The following is a 21,788-nucleotide window of genomic DNA, read 5'->3' on the forward strand; positions in this document are numbered from 1 at the left end:
TCGGTAGCAGTAGCGCGGTTATGTCTTTAGGCAACGTACTACTTCTTGCTAAAACAAAGATGCTTCTTGAAAGGGTGAATGCAAAACAGAAAGCATCTAGAATAAAAAGGTGCTGCGTACTAACGCGCGCGACCTTCGGGATCTCGGAGGCCATGGAGCAGCGGCCGATGGGAGCCCCATCGACGCGCGCCAGCCAATGGAACCGAAGGCGCCGGAAACCAGGAGCCGTTTTCGCGCTTCAAACTGATGACGTCAGCTTGCTCCGTGAGACAGTAAATGCTTTCGCATTAAAAACAGGTTGTATGAGGAGCAGCTTGAGGACGGCATTCGTGAATATGTAACACCCTATTCACAGGATGATAAAGGTACCTTTAGCTAAGGAACCTTTATTCTATGCGGTGAATCCTTCGCGCCTGGCGTGTACTCGCGACCAAAGACCACGGACTGATTCGCCGATTGCAAAGGGACCTGTGTTAAAGGTACCTTTATGATGCCCGTTTGAAAGGGGTATTAAACTCCTGTGGGTGCCTCAGACGACATTCGTAACAGCGCAAGCAAAAATGAATTATGCGATCACGATGGCACCGTCGGAATCTTGCTAAGGAAAGTACCTAAGGTTGACTGGCACGTGAACGAAATACCGCATGTTGCAAAGAGATCCCGCGAAAGGCGGGTGGTGTTTGTGCAGCCCGAACTAATTCTCCTCCATCCCCCTGGAACGTCTACGTCGCGCGGCTCAGCAGAAAAGCGTGATGTCGTGACGCGGGAAAAATTGTGAATTCATTCACCGCATAGAATAAAGGTACCTTAGCTAAAAGTATCTTTATCATCGTTTGAATGGAGTATTAGATATTCACGAATGCCGCCCTCAAGCCGCTCCTCATACAACTCGTTTCTGATTTTACATCCTTTGTGTTTTGCTTTCGCCCTTTCAAGAAGCATTATTGTTTTTGTAGGAAGCACTTCGTCGCCTTCTGGATATAACAGCGCTACTGCTGTAATCCCCTATCGCCATTTCATGTACGCATCCATTTTTATACCCTCGTCATCGAGCACCGAGCCCTGTTGTCGAAAGTACGACCGCTAAATGCGTCCGATAACACAGACGCACATGTTGGCTCCCCCCCGTTCATGTAACTGCTTAAGTCGAGCAGCGAGTCGCTTCGTGTCCACCAAACACTGATGTTACACACATCCGTCTTCGAAAATAATACCCCGTGTGAATACCCCTTTAAATGTATCATGCCCCGCACTGAGCTCGGAACGCCAGTCGCTGGTCTTCCTTTAATCCGCTCAGACAATGAAAAGGACGATCTTTGTCGGGCTTCCATTTTCAGGCACTTTTAGTGGCAGAAAAAATCCTACGCCTCTTTGCCACTGAGTCAGTGCGACCAGTTGGACCGATACCTCTCCTCATTCATTTTGATTGAACTGGTTAAGGGAAGAGCGACGACTAGTTTTCTGAGCATATCCCGGCGTTCCAAACACCCCGGGGACTTGCTGGAGTGCCTATCGGTCAAGTTTTCGAGCGATAGGCTTTCTGGGAACTTGTCTGCTCTTCTTCTTCCGCTTCAGCGGCGAGTCGAACCTCCACTTGTCCTCTTGCGCAGCCTCCTGGCCCTTGTCGGTTGCACTCATCGTCAACGTCTCTGGCAACGAGAGGACCAGCAAACCTAATGTAAAGAACACGACCGCGTTGACGAGCATGGGGATCAACCTGTCCATCGGTGGACCCAGGAGTCGCAGGTCGCTAAAAAGGGACGCTGAGACGCTGCCTAGGCGCCCGAACAGGAAAGCGCCGCACACGCCAGCGCTGCGCACCGCTGTCGGATAGAGTTCGACGGTGAACACAAACATGGTTGTGAACGCCACTTCCACCAGGAAGGCGGTCGGCACCGCGACTTTCGCGAACGCCAGCTCCATCCCCAGAGCCACCAATGCCACCAGTGACGTCAGCAGCACCGACAGCCCCAGCATGTAGGCCGACATCGGCTTCCGGCGCCCGTAGCCCCTCAGGACAAAGTAGTTGACGGCCTGAATGAACATGTTGGCGATCCCGATCATTATGTAGAAGGAGACGGCACCGCCTCCGAAAGATTTGTATTGAGCTATGGTGTAGTAGCAGTTGAAGATGACCCACCAACCACCAAAAACGATGAGCGATTGGGAACGCAACAGGGGCGAGCTAACGATGTTGAAGATGGTGGGCCTGGTGGTGAACCCTTCACGCGAGACGGCGCTCTCCTTGACCCTAAAGTACGCTGAGCGTACCCTGTCCAGGTTCCGGAGTCCGTTCTTCCTAGCCGCCCAGAGGATAACCCGCTCGGCATCCTTGAACTTCCACGAAGTGATCAGCCAGCGCGGAGACTCATCCGTTTGGTGGTAGGTCAGCAGCAGCAGTAGGGTGGGTGATATCACAACAAGCTGCATTGCCGTCCAGTGCATCGAGCTCGTGCCTACAAGGCCGAGCACCACCGTACCCAGCACCAGGGGTACGCAGATGTTAAGCATGCAGAAGAGCATCCGGTGGTCTTTCGGAGTCACCTCGAAGAGCAGCACGGTGCTGATAGCCTGGGGGGATACGGGCACGGTGTCGGAAGCTCTTCAACGTTCCTGAGGTTCGGCACTTCGATGCTCTCAACATACCAATAGACCCTTCTAAAAATACGCAGCGCCTCTCATCGTCTTTTCGACGTACTATGGCAATTCGATGTACGGAGCGCGAAAAAGAACAACTGAATAGAAAGATGGGTTCATGCTGGTTGACCATTTTGCGATTTCAAAACACAAAAACAAAAACGAGAAAAAAGAAGACGATAACAAATTAGGGTACGTTTCGGCTTTTCGATCTGTTAGTCTTTTTTTATGTCTGTTTTAATCTCCCACTGGAAAGCTAAAAAATTACGCTCCTCCCAGGATGTAAAAAACGCTCGAGCCGGCCCGAACGTACATCGGAAAGGTACGTTCCGGATTGACGCGCGATGCAATATGGGAACGACGAGAGGCCTTGCGGGAGTTTTCGGGAAGCTACCTTCTGAATCATCCTTGAACCCGTTCAGCCAGTGATAAGGACGAGCGTGTCACATGTCCCAGTGGTAAACATGACTTGCACTGCTGCGCGTGTACCTTGTGCACCACAAAATTTAGCAAAACCGAATTTGCTTTTCTTGGCAAGAACAACAAGGAATGACTATTGGTATGGTTTGATGACATCAAGTGTGAGACATGGATACAATTCGAGCCTGCGCTACGGTTGCCTTCTCATGCCGTTTTACAGGTGAGAAAAATTAAAAAAAAAAACTTCACAATATTCATGTCCTAACGCTGAACACTAGTGAGAAGTAATCCTTGATGTTTTTAGTTCTAGTTAACTCGCATAGAACGTGTTGCGTCACTTGTTTGAATTATCTGTTTTTAAGAACTAACGGGCGAAGGCAAATTTTTTATTAAATCTGGACATGACAGGGAACAACTACAACAATTATTTGACCGAATATTTCGGTCGAATAATTGTGGTAGTTGTTCCCTGTCATGTCTGGATTCGTGCGTTCGTTCTTGAAAACAGAAAATTCATACAATTGACGCTTTTGGCGTCTCCAAACCACCCTGAACTCTTCCATCGCCTTCCGAGGCACGTGCTCAGTGACGTATTTCCGGGTGGAGTGAGGACACTCCACCCTTAAATACGGAGCCTCCAGTTCGCGCGTCGTTTGCTTGCGATTCACATGGTGACCTCGAAGGTTGGTCTGAGCGGTGTGGAGAGGGGGAGAAAGGAGGGAGGGGGGAGGAGGCGAAGAGCTTGCTTTTTCGGAAGGAAGTTCGACTGCCATAGTAGCAAGGGGAGGAATAGTCAAAGGAAGAGTCAAGAGGAATAGAAATACTTAAGGGTGGAATAGTTTTTGTTTTTCACCTCAGGGCAAATTTCGTCACTAAAACTGAATATTGTACGGCTTTGTCGATGATATAAATTTATTAATGCATTTACACATGTTGAAAGGAGAATATTTATAATATATAGCATTTGATTGAGCACATTATGACACATCTTGCTACCTTATTACATTGCACCCATTAGTGCATCACGCCTTATTTTCCATTGCCGCCACCACGCGGCTGCAAATAACTCAATATTCCTATTGTTTCCTTTGATATTACGCTACGTAATTGAGATACAGTAAATTCTCATTAATTTGAACTCCAGGAAGCCACAAATTTTGTTTGATTTGACAGAAGTTTATTTAAATATTTTTCTAGCTACTATTATAATTTGACTTACGAATGGCTTCACATACAAAACAACTGATGATTTCCTCTACATAGGCCTACTGATCATGAGCAGGTATGCCAGACATAAAATAATTGTGAAATGTTTGATATAAGTTTATTTATCTCTCAAAAATGTTGTTCATAGTGGGTTATTTAGACAACGCATGACAACTGAAAACGAAATTTTGGTTTGTTCATCAGGCCAACAAGTTGTATATTTTGGAGTATTAAAGGGATACTGAACCAAGGAATTTAGTGTCCATAATATGTAGCGCACCTTCTTTCCACGAGCCAGCAGCCACCGGTGTGCGCGAGCACACGCAACAGAAATGACGTCAAAGATTTCCATTCGATGTTAAGATGACAGTGAAATGTACGGGCTTCGGGTCAAAGGGGAATAGGGTCAAGTCTTTTATCTACACAGTGGGGTCTGGCGTGAAAGGTAAGCGATTAATTGGTCCAACAAGCGCGTAGCTTTCACTTGTAGAGATAAAAAGCCTGTCTCTATTCTCCTTTGGCCCGAAGCCCATGCCTTTCACTGTCCTTTTCAGCTCGAATGAAGGTCTTTGACGTCATTTTCGCTGTGTGTTCTCGCGCAGACCGGCGGCTGCTGGCGCGTGGAAAGAACGTGCGCCATTCATTATGGACACTCAATTCTTTGGTTCAGTATCCCTTTAAGCAAATGACACATGACCGATGAAAGTGGGCACCGAGTGGCACTTTTTAGTGCAACTTGCGCTTGCACCGTAACGTGAAACTATTCCGTGCTGCCGGGTCACAACGTCCGCGCAAGTTGCCATGTGAATTTCTGCCTGGTGCTCTTTTTCTTAGCTCGTGGGTGTCCTCCTTGAGCCCCTTTGAGTGCGCTTCTTTCTGAGCCCCTGTGTAGTGTGAAGAAGCAACACCCCCGCAAATACGCGTTGTGCACGTTGTCTCTCTGCAGTGCAGCCGTGCTCGGAAATAAGAGCACTCATCGGTGTCCCGGGAATAAAAAGTATGAATTAAACGAAAACAACGTTCCAATTAAGCGCTCATGAATACATTAAAAACAAGCGGGACAACCCACATTTTAGAATTTGTTTGAGTTAACCGGATGTACGACATAGCCTAGTCTGAATTATCGCGAGACTACGGTATTTTAAAAAAATGAGGTGGTTTTTCCGCCCCATTTTTGCAAGATAAACGTTGTAAAAAAGTAAAAACTGCAAACGCTTACCAAGTCAATACTATTGCATAGCCCCTTAAACGAACGACAATTTGTTTAAACAAAACAAGTCACGAATTTTTCGGAAGTGCCTTTTAATAATAGTTCTGGGGGACGGCGGCATTAGAAACCCATCTGTCATTCTTCTACAACCAGAAACCTTGTGTTTATATAGGAACATGTAGCGAAGACATATTAGTTAGATGGTGTTGCGTGGTGTGTGCCACGCTCTGGCATAGCGTAACTTTCAGTACGTTCTCTTCTTCCTTTTCTGTATAAATTTAGTTGCCATTCAGCGCTTGCGTGTCGTGCATGTTTCTTTTCTTTGTCCTTGTCATCGAATTCAAACGATATAAGCCAAAATACCGGGAAGCAATATATCTTTGTCTTTTTGTGCACTGTACTGTTCACCTGCCTTAATCGATTGAAATAAAAATGTTATAATATTATTTTCTAAAAACGGAACCGAGCACCCCCTCACCAACCTGAAACGTGGTGATTGATGCAGACGTGAGAAGCTGCAGCACCGCAAATTCGAGCAGTGTCTTCACCAGAGACGTGACCACGCCGGACAAGACCAGGCCGAACAGGGTTAGGCCGAGGACTGCCCTGCGCCCGTACTTGTCGGCTGCTGAGCCCATCATTGGCAGGAGCACCGATCCGCCGAGTGAGTACACGAACCGGAGCGCCCGGAGCAGCCACTTTCTGTCGCAGACGAGGCTGAAATCCCTCACGATGGTGGCGCCAACCTCACTGTCGTAGTCCCAGCGGTCGCAGCTGACCTCGGTCTTGTTGTCCGCGGGCGTTGGCATTGGCGGTTCGTAGCGGGTGCAGCTGCTGAATCGTCCGTCCACGTCCGTGGGGATGCTCGTGTTCTTCCATTCGTCCGCGGACAAGCCGGTGTACTCGTCGGGGGGCTTGCACCAATGGGCCACAGGACGCGACATGAGGTGGAGCGTCTGGCTGTGGACTACATTCATAAAGAACGAGACGATAGAGCAGAGCAGCACCATCCTCTGGAACTGGCCATAGCCGTAGACGTGGATTTCCTCTTCATTGGAAGGAACTTTTAGCGTCGCGCTGCGGATTTTGGCCAACCCGGTATTTGGCTTGGCCAGCTTGTTGGCCTTCAGGCTCGCCATTCTTTTGGAAGGGGAACTTCGCCGGCTTTAACGCTACCGTCTTTTTCACCAAGTATTCGTAGAATGCAGCCGATGGAACGGAGGTCGTCGAGACAGTTTGGACGCGAAGAACGAGCCCTCGCGTGAGCTCGTGCAAACCTCCCTGCGTTTTCTTTCATCGGCGACGATGATAGTGAGCTTCATGTATCAGGTACACATTCTGTTTGCGGTCTTTTTTCTGTAATTTAAATGCCTTTAGTGTATTATAATTAGCGCATAAAAAACATACCAGCAGTGACCGCAAAACGGTTTGAAGTCCGAATATTTGTAATGTTCTTGAGCCACAAAAACACTTTAAAAAAACACCTAACCCCCACAAAAAAAAAAGAAAAAAAAAAGCTTATGCGTAGATTTACGACGATTTAGCATCATTGGACGGTTTTCTCGAAACACTTACCGCGGCTAGCTGCAGTATGGGGGGGGGGGGGGGGGGGATCGGTGGCCGAGTGGTCTAGCGCACACCAGCTCGGAGCACGTGGAGCGAAAGCTCGCGCTGCAGAACCCAGGGATCCTGGGTTCGAGCCCCACCCCTGCCCGTTTCGATCTGGATGAGCATCGTACCGGCGTGCGGTCGTGTATCACTACTGCGTGGTGCACGTTAAAGACCCCAGGCTAGCGGCTGTACCGCACTGGCTAAATTTCTCATCTACAGCTGGGAGACTCGTCGCTCCTGTGAGGCAGACCAAGTTCTAGGCTGTATAAACACACACACAACCCAATTATTATTATTATTAGCTGCAGTACCTACGAGGGGGATTTTGAAATCACGCGACTGGCTCGGTAGGAATGCGCGAAAACATGGTGGGGTGCCCAGGTGAGTGACCGGCACTCGCTATGGAACTAATATGTCGTTATAGCTGCAATATCGGGCGCGTTAGTCAGCTACGAAAGGTGCAGGAGGTTTAACTTAAATCGAAAAACATGAGCAATCACCTCGCCGCATTTTTTAGATAGTCTTTTGGTTCTGACCCTCCTAAGCCTAAATAAACGCGATAATTGTCGGCATGGCAGCGTCTTCGGAAAGCGGATTGCCTTGACTCAATCGGCCGCGTATTGATAGCACAGAAACACAGGCAGAGTCCTATACTCTGTTTCACCTTATGATGTACCGCAGGAAAGGCACAAGCTCGAGCCCCTTGCTCAGGGCACATCTCGTCCGCACAAGCTCTCGCGCATTAATGGCAGCTGCAAATGCTATGAGCTCGTGCGTCTAGCCTTTGCTGCGGTACAGCATAAGATGAAACGGAATATAATAGGTCTGTTTATAAATTACCCAAGCATCGAGGAGAACATTTAAAGTGTAATTCTACGGTCCGCGCGCGCTGGCCTTCCTCTTAGAAAATATTCGAAGTAAATGATCATAATAGGGGTTTGACGAACGCGAGTGCAAGGAACAATTTGTTTTACCCGTTTTGCTTTAGAACAATTACTACTGCAGACGCCAGCACGTGCAACGCGTGTAACTACACTCGTAGCATGCACCTCGGTGCTTAGGAAATTTAGAAAAACGTCAAGCTCAAAGCGTTCCGGCACAGCCAGGAAAAAGCGACGCGCGAAACGGCGGAAAAGCGCCGGTTGACGAAGACTCTGGAAATCCTCATCGCAGAGGAAAATCGTTCCCCAGGTCTCTTCACTCAAGATATCCGCGATTGCAAGGGCAATATTCTGGAGGTTCTCAAGAAGGAGTACCGCGGTGCCATGGTCCGAAGCAGAACGCTGTTCCTCGAGAGAGATGAAGAGCCGAGCAAAATGTTCAAGACGAAGGAACGCCAGCACGCTTCACGCAACAAGATCGGGAAGCTCAAAGTAGGCGACGTCGAGGTTGCCCGGCAAGAAGAATTCGAAGACGCGTTTTTGCAGGCCTACACCGACCTGTTCACGAGAGTGGAGGACGACGGCGTTCTCCAAACGACTGGAGTGGCGCTGCCCAAGATATCCCCAAAGGTCCGAAAACAAATGAACCGAAAAATAACGGCATCAGAGGTCAAGGAAGCTGTCAAGGAATTAGCTCCGCGCAAATCGCCAGGAGTGAACGGGCTCGGTAGCCAGTTCTGCAAGACGCTCTCAGCCCAGCTGTGTCCTATCCTACGAGACGTGTACGCCGACGTACTGAAGCGAGGACTGCTGCCGTCATCCATGCGGCAGTAACGGCGCTCATCCAGAGGAAAAACTCAAAGGGTACCCCGAAGGTCGACGATTTCCGGCCCCTGAGTCTGCTAACAAGCGACTGTAAACTTCTAGCCAAGATTCTGGCAAAGCGGCTGGAGTGGGGTCAACGGGACGTCGTCGGAGAGCATCAGGCCTACGGCATCAAGGGACGGACCATCAGCACCAACCTGCACGCGATGCGAATCGTGTGCGAGGCAGCGGTAGATCTGAGCAAAGCCTTCGACCGGGTTCGCCATTCGTTCCTCTTCGGGCTCATGGAGGAGTGTGGGATCGGGGTGCGACTGCTACGACATGTGCAGCTGTGCTATCGTGACATAACGAAGCGGCTGCACGTCAACGGCAACAGGACCGCTCCCATCGCAGTTATTCGATCCGTGCGACAAGGCTGCCCGATGTCGCCTATACTGTTCGCATTGTACCTGGAACCGTTGTGAAGGGCCATTATCGGTGACGCGAGCATTTGTGGGCAGTCCCTAGCGTCGGGTACGTTTAAAGTGCTCGCCTACGCAGATGACGTCACGGTGTTGTGCTCGTCAAGGACGCAAGTGCGCGCTGTAACCCAACACATCGCAGACTTTTGCACACTGTAAAAAATGTGTGTAAAATTACAAGCATTTTCACAGACATTTTCTGTTTTCATACAGACAAAGTCTGTTAATGGTCTTTAACCGAAACCTGTTAGAGAAAAAAACATACATTTTCTCTTTTTACCTCTTTGGATAGCCAAGTGCTTCTCCACTTCACAAAAAGCGGTTCTGAGAACGTATATGACACATTAATATTTCGTTTGTGTATTTAGAGAATACAACTATATGTGTAATTTTAGTGCAAGGATTAACGCGGGCCGTGTTTTCTTCGGTCTTAATTTTGGCGCGGAGCTTATTTTTCAACATGGATGCCGTCTAACGGTTCCTCGTGGACGTCGGCTTTCCCGGCTAGACGATTTCTGATTTCTGATTTGCACGAGTGCAGAGCACACCCGGTTGCCAGGACCAGGTCCCTCACCTGCTCTACACAAGCAACGGCACTCAGCTAGAAGTGTCGCTGCTGGGACTGGCCACAAAAAGTGACAAAAATGTTAGGTGAGTGCTGTGTATTTTTACCGGTTTAGTAGGGACACTGCTTTGTTCCGTTTGGCTTAAGTCTCCCTAGGGGCCCGAGCACGAACTAGAACACGCAATCGAAATGGGCTTCCGCGGTACCTTAAGGCACGGTGACCCGGGCGAGAAAACGCGGGCGCGAATGCCGCTCGCAGCAAGACGCTCCCACATAGCGAACGCCACACGGCGCCTTACCTTACCGTGAGGAGCGGTGAACCTCAGCGTTTTGCCTCAAGGTCGCGTGCTCTTTCATACTATTTCGAGCAGTTACGAGATTTCCCGAGCTTTTTGCTTGACCGAGCCACACAGTGGCACGAAAGTTCGCCCTACGCCGCCGGCTGCTGCCGATGCGGGAAGCACTCATCCCCCGGCGACGTTCGCACCCGTGTTTGTTGCCCACCGCCGTGCCGTCAACGACCGCGCCTCTCGAAGTTTCGCGAGTACGATGAAAGCGCTGACTACAGAAGTGGGACGTCCATCTTCCCCTCCCCCATTGTCTCCTGTTGCCTTCTCCCAATATCCTTTCAGCTCTTCATGAGCGAGGGAGTCGACGTCGCTTTCCCGGTGAGGCACATACGCAGACACGGCGGAGAATTCAAGGTCACGTGGGCCAGTTGCAGGGACCGTCTGGTACATTTGTGACCGACGACGAAAGGCGCGCGTCTCTGCGTTGGTTGCAGCTGAGCTTATCGTTATGCAGGTACGCACAATTCTTGTAGAGGATCATCTCGTTATAACAGCTGGCTGCTGACGTAATAGTCATCGTATTGCCACGGGTGGTGACCAAGACAAAACAGGTAATAAACAGGAAGAAATAAACGTTTAATGTGGCGAACTTGTGCCAAAAATAAACGAGTACAAACGATAATAATAGAGCGTCGCGGGCGTCGAAGTCGGCATGGCAGCAGAGTCGAACGCTGGGGCGAGACTGACTCGACAAGGTCGCGGGCGACCTCTTATCTAGAGTGCGTGGCTATCTCGAAGATTCGGCGAAAGCGGTTCGAGCGTCGCGTGATCGGGGCGAGAATGAACACGCACTTTCTAGAAAACAAAAGCAGGGATAAATGATAGAAGTTACGTGCGGTACATGAATAAACGGGAACTTTCTGGAGGACCGCGACCGAGCGTTGCTTTCTCAGCCTTGCGCGCGGCATTACTCCCCCCTTTAAAAGTTCAACGCCTCGATGCAGTGTAAAACAAATCAAAATAAAAAAGAACGATAAACTACAGAGTCTTTTGGAGTACAAAAGGTCCACACTCCTATCGAGCGTAGTACGGCTTCAGGCGCACGACGTGTACGACCTCAGGTCGTTGTGGGCGGCGTGACAATGGTCGTGTTCCGTCGGGCATCACCTCGTAGTTCAGCTCGCCGAGGCGACGAAGTACCTTGTATGGTCCAAAGTACCGTTTCAGTAGTTTCTCGCTGAGGCCGCGGCGACGGATTGGCGTCTAAACCCACACCCTGTCTCCGGGCTGGAAGTGGACGTCCCTGCGACGAAGGTTGTAGCGGCCCGCGTCGACCCGTTGCTGGTCTTGAATCAGGAGTCGGGTGAGCTGGCGGACTTCTTCGGCCCGTTGAGCAACCACCTGGGCGTCGTCGCTCTCACTGTCAGCTGGTTGATGGGGTAGCATCGCGTCCAGCACGGTCGTTACTTTGCGCCCTTGCACCAGTTGAAAGGGTGTCACTTCGGTGGTCTCTTGCACGGCCGTGTTGTAGGCAAATGTGACGTACGGCAACACCTCGTCCCATGTCTTGTGCTCCACGTCGACGTACATGGAGATCATATCGGCGATGGTTTTGTTGAGTCTTTCCGTCAGCCCTTTGGTCTGCGGGTGGTACGCCGTGGTGCCACGATGGCTGGTGTGGCTGAGACGAAGGACTTCTTGCGTCAGCTGGGCCATGAATGATGATCTACGGTCTGAGATCAGGACTTCGGGAGCGCCGTGCCGGAGGACAATGGACTCGATGAAAAACTTCGCGACTTCAACAGCCGTTCCTGATGGAAGGGCTTTTGTCTCGGCGTACCGCGTGAGATAATTGGTTGCGACGATTATCCATCGGTTTCCTTGCGTCGACGGTGGGAAAGGTCCGAGTAAACCCATACCGATTTGCTGGAATGGGGCAGATGGCGTCGCAATAGGCTGAAGAAGTCCTGGCGGTCTCGTCGGTGGCTTCTTCCGTCGTTGACACTCGTGGCAAGATCGGGTGTAGTCGTGTACCGTCTTCGCAAGCTTGGGCCAGTAGTACTTTTCGCGTATCCTCGCAAGAGTCCTGCTGTAACCAAGGTGTCCCGCCGTCGGGTCATCGTGGCAGGCTTGAAAAATTTCTTCTCGAAGACTGGAAGGGATCACCAACAGCCACGCCGTGTTGTTGTCGCTGAAGTTCTCCTTGTACAGTACGCCTTGTCGGATGGAGAAGGTTGGCAGTGTTCGTGCAAAACCGCGGGGAACGGCGCTTCCTTGTCCCTCTAGGTGCTCGATGAGTGCTCGCAGCTCACGGTCTTCTCGTTGGAGTGCTGCCATGTCGTTGACATCCAGAGCGCCGAGGAACCACTCATCGTCGTCCTCTTTGGTGCAGGCAGGACCGGCTTCGACTGGGGCCCTCGACAGGCAGTCAGCATCATTGTGCTTCTGGCCGGACTTGTACACCACGGTCACGTCGAACTCCTGCAGTCGTGGGCCCCACCGAGCGAGGTGACCGGAGGGGTCCTTCAGATTCGCTAGCCAGCAGAGCGAGTGGTGGTCTGTGACCACGCGAAAAGAACTTCCATACAAATATGGGCGAAACTTTGTTATTGCCCATACGACAGCGAGGCACTCCTTTTCGGTCGTTGAATAGTTCCTCTCCGCGTTAGACAGCGTCCGACCTGCGTATGCGATAACTCGCTCGGCTCCGTCCTGCACTTGGACTAGTACCGCACCCAGTCCGGTGTTACTGGCGTCGGTGTGGATCTCGGTTTCAGCAAACTGGTCGAAATGGCCAAGAATCGGGGGCGTCTGGAGTCTTCGTTTGAGCTCGTCGAATGACCTTTGGTGTTCTTCTGTTCACTCGAACTTTACGCCGTCGTTCGTGAGGTGTGTCAGCGGTGCGGATAGCTTGGCGAAGTCTCGAACAAAGCGCCTGTAGTAGGCACAGAGTCCAAGAAATCTCACGGCCTTCCTGTCAGACGGCGGCGTAAATGCTGCTACGGCGCGGGGTATCTCGGGGTCAGGTAGAACACCCTTGTTGTTCACGACGTGGCCAAGGAACTTTAGTTCCCCATAGGCGAACCGACACTTTGTTGGCTTGAGTGACAGGCCGGCGGTCTTGATGGCTTGAAGCACGGCTCGAAGTCGTCTGAGGTGTTCGTCGAAATCTCGTGAGAATGTCCGGTGTCCATGACGCGCTGGAAGGTGGCTGGTGCTGTACAAAGTCCGAACGGCATCACTTTGAATTCGTATAGTCCGTCGGGAGTGACGAAGGCAGTTTTCTCCCGATCACGTTCGTCGACTTCAATCTGCCAATAACCACTCTTCAGGTCCATCGACGAAAAATATCGGGAGTGGCGCAGTCGGCCTAACGTATCGTCGATGCGGGGGAGCGGATAGACGTCCTTCTTTGTCACGGCGTTCAGTCGACGATAGTCCACGCAGAACCGCAGGGTTCCGTCCTTCTTCTTTACAAGGACGACTGGGGACGCCCATGGGCTCCTTGAGTGTTGAATGATGTCGCCGTCGAGCATCTCCTGGACTTGATCTTGAATCACTTGCCTTTCCTTTAAGGAGACCCGATACGGCGACTGGTGGACAGGAAGTGCGTCGTCGACGGTAACAATGCGATGTTTCACCATTGGTGTTTGGCGAATCTTCGATGTCGTGGCAAAACAGTCACTGTATTCGGCAAGGAGATCAACCAGTTGCCGGCGCTTCGTAGCTGGGAGTTCGGGGTCGATGTCGAGCGGCGGCAGCGTCGTGCTCTTCTGCTGTGGCGACGAGGTTTTCTCGGAGATTGCGGTGACCACCGCTGGCGCCTGGAGCTCCTCGACGTGGCCCACGGTGGTACCCTTCGTTAGGTGCTGCGGCTCCTCTCGAAAGCTCGTCACAAGAACAGTTGTACGTCTTTCTTGGAGATCTGTTACGCCTCTTGCGACACCAATTCCTTTTTCGAGGAGCAGTTGGACGCTGCCTTCCAGAAGAGCTTTACCGTGCATGGCAGAGAAAGTCCATTCCGAGGATAACGTCCCTCAAACAGTCTTGCAGAACGACGAACTTCACAGGGCACTTTTCTCCGTGGATCTCGACGCGAGCAGTGCATCTCCCGACTGGTGTAATCAGGTGTCCTCCGGCGGTTCTTATTCGTGATCCATCCCACGGCGTAATGACTTTTCGAAGGCGGCGGGAGAGCCTCCCACTCAAGACTGAGTAGTCTGCTCCGGTGTCCACGAGTGCCGATGAGTCGAGGCCATCGATAACAACGTTTAGGTTGTTGGACACCGAAGCAGGAGCGTCGTTGTGATGCGTAGCGTCGGGAGAGTGGGAGCGCTCTGTCGTTCTTGGAGGCTCTTTACGTCGGTCGTCTTCGGCAACTCCACCTCCAGCGGTTGCCGCGCCTAGTTTCCCCGGCGAGGAGCGAGGGGCGACAGGCTTTCACGTCGGGGTCGGTGCATCGGCGAGGCTGGACGTCGTGGCGACGGTGACCGGAACTCTCGGCTTGACGCTGGCTCAGGGGACTGAGGTCGTCGCAGGTACTCGTCGATTTCCCGAGGGCGTTCACCATAACGTGGCCGCGGGTCGTTCGGGTGGAACCCGCGCAACCAGAGTCGTCGGTACGGGCATCGGCGGTAAGTGTGGTCTGCTTCCCCGCAGTGGAAGCACAGGGGGCGTCGATCGGGCGTCCTCCACACGTCTGTTTTTCTGGGTGCGGGCTGTTCCGGACGGACGTATGGGACCCGCTCTTCATGTCGTCGGAGGTAGTGTGGCGTTGGGGCGTCTTGACGAAGTGGCGGCGTGTATTGGTGAGCAGCCGGTGGTGGTCGTCGCGCCACTGAAGCGTAGGTTACCACCGGTTCTTCTGGTTCAGCAATGTCGACAGGAGACTCCGGTTGAATGGCACGCTGCACTTCTTCTTTAACGAGCTCGGTGAGTGAAAGCGCAGCTCGTCGTTCTGCTGCCGGCACCAACTTCCTAAGCTCTTCGCGGACAATGTCTCTGACCATCTCACGGATCGCAGTGAGGTCAGAGTTGCCGGAACTGATGCTGCAGGTAGATGGTGAAATCACGGTGGCGCCATTATACCGCTGGTAATGGCTCGCTCTTGCGAGGGGCGCCCTTTCAAGGTTGGTTGCCTCCGAGATGAAGCTTTCCACCGTCGACGGTGGATTACGGACAAGGCCGCCGAAAATGTCATCCCTGACACCTCGCATGAGTACCCGCAGCTTCTTTTCATCTGTGGCCTGCGGGTCGGCGCGGGCGAACAGGCGGAGGACGTCTTCAGTGAAAGATGTCGCGCTTTCCTTGGGTCCCTGGTTTCTCCCTCGAAGCAGGTCTTCGGCGCGCTCACGCCGGTGTTGACTGACAAATGTTTTTCTTCAATTCATTCTTACAAACTTCCCACCTGGTCAAGGCGATTTCGTGATTTTCATACCACTGCCTTGCCGTCCCTTCCAGTGAGAAGTAGATGTTTTGGAGGCGCTGCTCATCAGTCCATCCGTTGTGGCGGGCCACTCGGTCGTACTGCAGGAGCCAGTCTTCTACGTCTTCGTAGAGTTCACCGTGGAAGGGGGCAGCCGTCCGCGGTGCGACGGGCATGTAGATGACGGGAGAAGCGGCGGGGGCTTGCGACTGGTTGGCCATCGTCGTCTTCTGCGGCTTGGGCTTGTCCAGCAGTAAACCGTACTCAGGATCCTCTCCCTTGGTGTGGCGGCTGGTCCGAGTTTCAGGTTCTCCGGTGAGTGTTCTTCTTACCGAGCCGGGAACCGGACTTGCACTGCGGGCCCTGGGAGGGGAACGCTGCACGGGCATGCGTTACCCAGCACCTCCACCAAAATGTCACGGGTGGTGACCAAGACAAAACAGGAAATAAACAGGAAGAAATAAACGTTTAATGTGGCGAACTTGTGCCAAAAATAAAATAGTACGAAAGATAATAATAGAGCGTCGCGGGCGTCGAAGTCGGCGTGGCAGCAGGGTCGAACGCTGGGGCGAGACTGACTCGACAAGGTCGCGGGCGGCCTCTTATCTAGAGTGCGTCGCTATCTCGAAGATTCGGCGAAAGCGGTTCGAGCGTCGCGTGATCGGGGCGAGAATGAACACGCACTTTCTAGAAAACAAAAGCAGGGATAAATGATAAAAGTTACGTGCGGTACATGAATAAACGGGAACTTTCTGGAAGACCGTGACCAAGCGTTGGTTTCTCAGCGTTGCGCGCGGCTGCCGCCCATGCGGGAAGCACTCATCCCCCGCGACGTTCACACCCGTTTTTGTTGCCCACCGCCGTGCCGTCGACGACCGCGCCTCTCGAAGTTTCGCGAGTACGATAAAAGCGCTGAATACAGAAGTGGGGCGTCCATCTTTCCCTCCCCACTGTCTCCTGTCGCCTTTTCCCAATATCCTCTCTGCTCTTCATGAGCGAGGGAGTCGACGTCGGTTTCCCGGTGAGGCACATACGCAGACACGGCGGAGAATTCAAGGTCACGTGGGCCAGTTGCAGGGACCGTCTGATACATTTGTGACCGACGACGAAAGGCGCGCGTCTCTGCGTTGGTTGCAGCTGAGCTTATCGTTATGCAGGTACGCACAATTCTTGTAGGGGATCATCTCGTTATAACAGCTGACTGCTGACGTAATAGTCATCGTATTGTCCTTCATTCTGCGACGTTGCCGCGCTCAAAAGGCCAGACGGGGATATCTGGGTCCCGCTGAGTTGGTTGCGCACTGCAGAGAGAAGAGGGGGGTGCGAAGGGCGTGGCATCGGACGTGAATAAATGTTCCGCTTCAGAATAATTCGTTCGTTTGGATCGCGACAAGCTACGAAGAATGGCGCGGAGAGCAAGTTCTTGTTTAGAAGAAAATAATGTCGATCGAGATGTTTTGCGACTTTACGGGCGGGCCGCGCGCGTTTTCTCGCTGCATTAAGAAAGTGCCTTAAGAAAGTGTCGACTGGAAGCAACGCTAGGGATATAAAAACGTGTTAGAGCACAGATGATGCAGTGGCGGTTGTTGCCTTTCGCGTATCTTGCTAGGAAGTTAGTCTGGAGTATTTCCTACGGCGAGGCAGGTGGCGAAAGTATCTGTCCTTCACAAAAAAAAAGGAGATAAAAATAACGTAAGCAATTATCGACCAGTTTCAATTCTTCCCTTATTATCTAAAGGCCCTAATAATGTAATACAGTCCCGACTCGTACAATTTGCGAATAAGCACGATTTACTCTCATCTTCGCAGTTTTGATTCGGAAAAAAAAAATCGTTCCACGGAATTATCCTTCTTGTCCCAGAAAGAATATATATTACAAAATATTGAAGAAAAAAGAGCAGTTGCTGGCGTATTCGTAGATTTTACTGCAGCATTTAACTTCGCGGATCATAACATTCTGCTTTGTAAACTTAATCGCTATGGTATTCCAGGGTTGCCTTTATCACTCCTAATTTCATACTTGAGTCACCGCTTCCAATATATTTACATTAGTGGTCATTCCTCCGATAGAGAGCGTATTATTTCAGGGGTTCCACAAGAGAGTATTTTAGGGCCCCATCTTTTTAACCTGTACAGAAACAATATTGTGAATATAGACGCTGTTGCAAAATTTGTAATTTATCCAGACGACACCAGTATTTTTTTTTCTCTCTTTAAATAGCAATGAAATTGTGGATGCCGTTAATTTTACTTTGTCAAGGTTGGCGGCTTGGGCAAAAGAAAATGGACAAAGTATTAACTCTGATAAGAGAAAGGCTATTTTCTTTCGTCAAAAAATAAACAAATTTTTATGCCAGGGCCTATAGTAATTAGCTGAAGTCCGATAGAGATCGTGGAAAATTTTAAAACACTAGGTTTTTTTTCTGGTAATGTGTCATGGGATAGCCATGTAAATTATTTGGCTTCCAAATTGTCACGCGTTGTTGGTTTAACGTATCGCCACAGCCAAATTCTACCAGTTCGCGTGAAAGTGATTATTTACCAGGCTCTGTTTTACTTACTCCTGAGTTATCAAGCGTGAGGGCATGCTTGCAAGAAATTCAAGCCGCAAAGATGAGTAGGACGTCTACAGCAGTCGAATATGAATGTGCTCCTTTATTACTTGTGACCATCTTCGAGGAAGACAGGGACGTCTTGTACAATGTAATCGAGGCAAACATTGCAAGCAAGATTTTGCAACCCTATTTTTCTCAGCATTCCTAACAGGCTACCTTGTAATTTAGTGTGTACATATGACCATATTGTGCACAGTATTAAAATTAACATTATCATGTACGGGTCTGCTACGGAAGTTTTTTTTTTTCTGCTTGTCTGCTACGGAAGTTTTCTTTATGCTTATTATATGCGCTTGCACTCAAGAAAAAAAAGTTCTTCAGAGCCTACGCAATATACAAATTCAATATTTCAAAAATACTTTGTCATAATTTGCGCCACAGCATGAACTAAAATTGAACAGGTGATTCTTTTTATTATCGGACATATAAGGCCAATCGGCTTCTCGCATGCCTTTTATGGCACTGAAAACTTCTTCTGTTAGGAAAACCAATTTACAAACCAAAATACTTATGTATGTGTGGAACTCTCCCTCCATAACAGGAAACTGGGTGTGACGATGACTTGGGGAACATGCCAGGCTCTCCTTTTATTTGTGCAAAAGGTATAGTTGCAAATGATACTAGCAGACAGGTAGGCATTGCTAAATTATGACACAATTCATTCAGGAGGGAGCTTTGTGACTGCTAAGTCGTGCACGATATGCATCGACAGCCAGCCGGTGGTCCACAGGTCCAGCCCGTGCCAGGCCTTCAAGCTCACTTTGCCTTCAACGTCATTTACCGCAAGGAGACAAGCCTGTGTTTGGAGTTCATGCAGAGGTAGGAACGAAAGTGTCTATTCATCATTTCGTAATTTACTGAGTCGCGATGAGGATCGACTCAGCACCTTTCGCGCTTTTGTGTCGTGCATAACTCCCAGTGGCAAACAATAAAGTGGCCTTCGAGCAGTTACAGGAGAGCCTTTATGAGTGCCTTTTTAGTTATAAAACTAAAAAAATAAAATTATAAAAACACACAAAAAAATTTACCTTTGTCGATTTTGAATGATTGATTACCGATGGACTGAAATCGGCTTCTCCTTGGTGCGAGCTGTCTGAAAGAAGAGTGCAAGTCACTCTCCTTTCGAAAAGAGACAAAGGCGATCCTGACTGTCACCGCTCAACCCGTTGCAATTAGAGTACGCAACTCGGTAACCAAGTCCCAGGCCAGTCCTACTCCATAAAGATGTTCATATATGTTAGTATGTTACGTGTCATTACAAAAAGCGACCACAAATATCTGTTTTGCGCTGTTTATGAGCTTTGTAAGCTATTGTGATTGTGCGCATCTTCTGAAAGTAGCTCAACCTTTTAGATGCCCAGTCCGGAAGACATACGACCCTATGCCTCTTTGTCTGGTGCTGTTTTGTGGCAGCCTTGCACACAACAGGGGAAGTCACTCATTGAAAACCGTGAGCGGACACCCGGTAAGAAGTCTCGTGCTAACGCGGAAACTCCCAAACGCCGGGCATACAACGCACGCTGAAACGGCCGTAGTACCAGGGAGAACCACAGGTACCAGAATGCACCGTGGAAGCGGTGGTGTCGCGCAACTCCTGGTGAGATCGGTCTATTTGAGGGAGGCTTATCGGAGAGTAGGTGCCGTGTAACTGAACTTTTGGGTTGCTCGTCAAAAGAGCCCTAATTCACAGTCCTCCACTACGGTGTGCCAGATGCCCGTCATTGGTTTGGCACGTAAAAACCCCAAATTTGACTTTGGTTTTCTTGCTCTAGGGCCATCGCTGCAGTAAACCCAGGAAAAGGCACGAAGGTTCAACGAACCAAATCCAAACAACATTGCTTGACGTCCAAGGTTGCAGCACTGGTGACAGCGTTGCCTGATTATGACTTCTAAACATTCAAAACATGAAGATACAAGTGCCATGCAGGCGTCCAACCAGCTTAATATTTGCTTTCTTGTTTTCTTTTAATAAAGGTTTTAATATTTCATTGTAATTTTTCTGAGTACAAACATTTTTCTGCAGAAATTGTGTGCATAATGCAGGTATAATAGGATACAAGGATGAAAAAAAAAGGAACGTAACACAGCCCAGCCTGAAATAAAAGTTGAAAAAACCGGCAAACTAAAAAGCAACCCTACACCGTGTCTCTTCTGCCATGTTACTTGGCCCTCGTTGTTTGGTGCACTGCGCCAAACAAGCAAAATAAACTCTCACAACCATCTGTTCCCTGATACGTGGTTGCCATTTTTGCTTATTAACAGGCGCGATAAAGTATAGTTATTACAATTATTTTTAAATTTGGCAGATTTGATATTTGACGTTGGAACAAGGCGTCAGCAAGCGATGACCTCTCTGCTAATATATTACAACTCGACAGTTGTGTACATAGGCATCTAGGTAGTAAAGCGTGCATACTATCAAAGGTAATAAAATACATCCAATTGCGTTTGCTACAGTGCATGTTTCAGTAGCTTTGAGGCCTAGTAACACAGCTGTCGCGTTGCAAAATATCAGCAGTGAGGTGGGTTTTCGCAGTCATTGATTTCACGAAACTTGTAATTTTATAGGAATTATCACCCCTCGTATTTCACCGTACCTGATATGATGGAACTTCTTATTTTACACAAACTGTCTGTGCTGTTATATTTCTGGCATCGGTCTAAAATAACCTGAAATTTTAGAGAAATCTTCTGTGCTAAGGTTTGATTATACATGATGACTGAAACCTGAGACTGTGGTTTGAAAAACGGAAACTCGTGAAGGAGGAAGAAAAAGGTACAGACGAAATTGGGTTGTGTGTGTGTTTACACAGCCTAGAACTTGGTCTGCCTCACAGGGGCGACGAGTCTCCCAGCTGTAGATGACAAATTTAGCCAGTGCGGTACAGCCGCTAGCCAGGGACATACGACGACTCCGTTTTGTCTGTGCCCTTTTCTTCCTCCTTCACGAGTTTCCGTTTTTCGGACCAGTCTCAGGTTTTAATCATCAATCACCAGCTCATTTGAGTTGTGTAAAACAACAGAAACTTTCTGGCAGCTGGCCTGCCAGAAAATTTCTGTAAAGTTCTGTTCTCTGTTTTTGATTTTTTTGTTATTTAACATACTTTTTTGTTTCTCACTAACAGATAATTTCTGTAAAATCACAAGTTCCGCGAAAGAAGTTCCACAGGCCTTGTAATTTTAGAGAAATTACCTGTTAGTTAGAAACAGAAACAGTATGTTAATTAACAGAAAAATTTAAAAGCAGAGAACAGAGCTTTACAGAAATTTTCTGGCAGGCCAGCTGCCAGAAAATTTCTGTTTTTTTACACAATTTTTTTTACAGTGCGGTGTTTCGGGTGCGGCGATGAACACATACAAATCTGTCGGAGCCTGGCTTGGAGACTGGGACTTGAAACCGGAGCAGTTCCTCGGTGTCACCTGGACGACGAGCGTTTCGAACTACCTAGGGCTCAGTTTGACCGCAGAGCACCTGGGTGGCCGATGCGGTGATTTGGACATTATAATTGGGTTGTGGGGATATTTATACACGTGTAGTTGGTCAGCCATTAAAGTTGCGACGAGTCACACGCTGTAGATGAGCAATTTAGCCAGTGCAGTACAACCGCTAGCCTGGGGTCTTTAACGTGCACCACGCAGTAG

At 49.7% G+C, this 21,788-nt stretch overlaps 1 protein-coding gene and 1 pseudogene across 1 annotated transcript; one reads left to right on the top strand and one right to left on the bottom strand.

Moving 5' to 3' along the window:
• Positions 1–1,509: 1,509 nt before the first annotated feature.
• On the bottom strand, positions 1,510–6,612 carry LOC115332410 (solute carrier family 22 member 7-like). The gene is made up of 2 exons (XM_029994789.2): positions 5,956–6,612; positions 1,510–2,571 (listed from the first exon to the last, which is right to left on the bottom strand). Exons 1-2 carry the CDS (start codon positions 6,610–6,612, stop codon positions 1,510–1,512), a joined length of 1,719 nt encoding a protein of 572 aa, XP_029850649.2.
• A 1,737-nt stretch (positions 6,613–8,349) lies between these two features.
• Positions 8,350–20,039, top strand: LOC115322556 (annotated as a pseudogene).
• Positions 20,040–21,788: the final 1,749 nt, after the last annotated feature.

This window comes from Ixodes scapularis, unplaced genomic scaffold (genome assembly GCF_016920785.2).
Source record: "Ixodes scapularis isolate PalLabHiFi unplaced genomic scaffold, ASM1692078v2 PGA_scaffold6__148_contigs__length_123643588, whole genome shotgun sequence".
NCBI lineage: Eukaryota > Metazoa > Arthropoda > Arachnida > Ixodida > Ixodidae > Ixodes > Ixodes scapularis.

Coding starts and splice junctions, on each gene's coding strand:
- LOC115332410 (XM_029994789.2), bottom strand. CDS start 6,612: ATGGCGAGCCTGAAGGCCAACAAGCTGGCCAAGCCAAATACCGGGTTG. Junction 2,572..5,955: donor CATCAATCACCACGTTTCAG/GTTGGTGAGGGG, acceptor GTATCCCCCCAG/GCTATCAGCACCGTGCTGCT.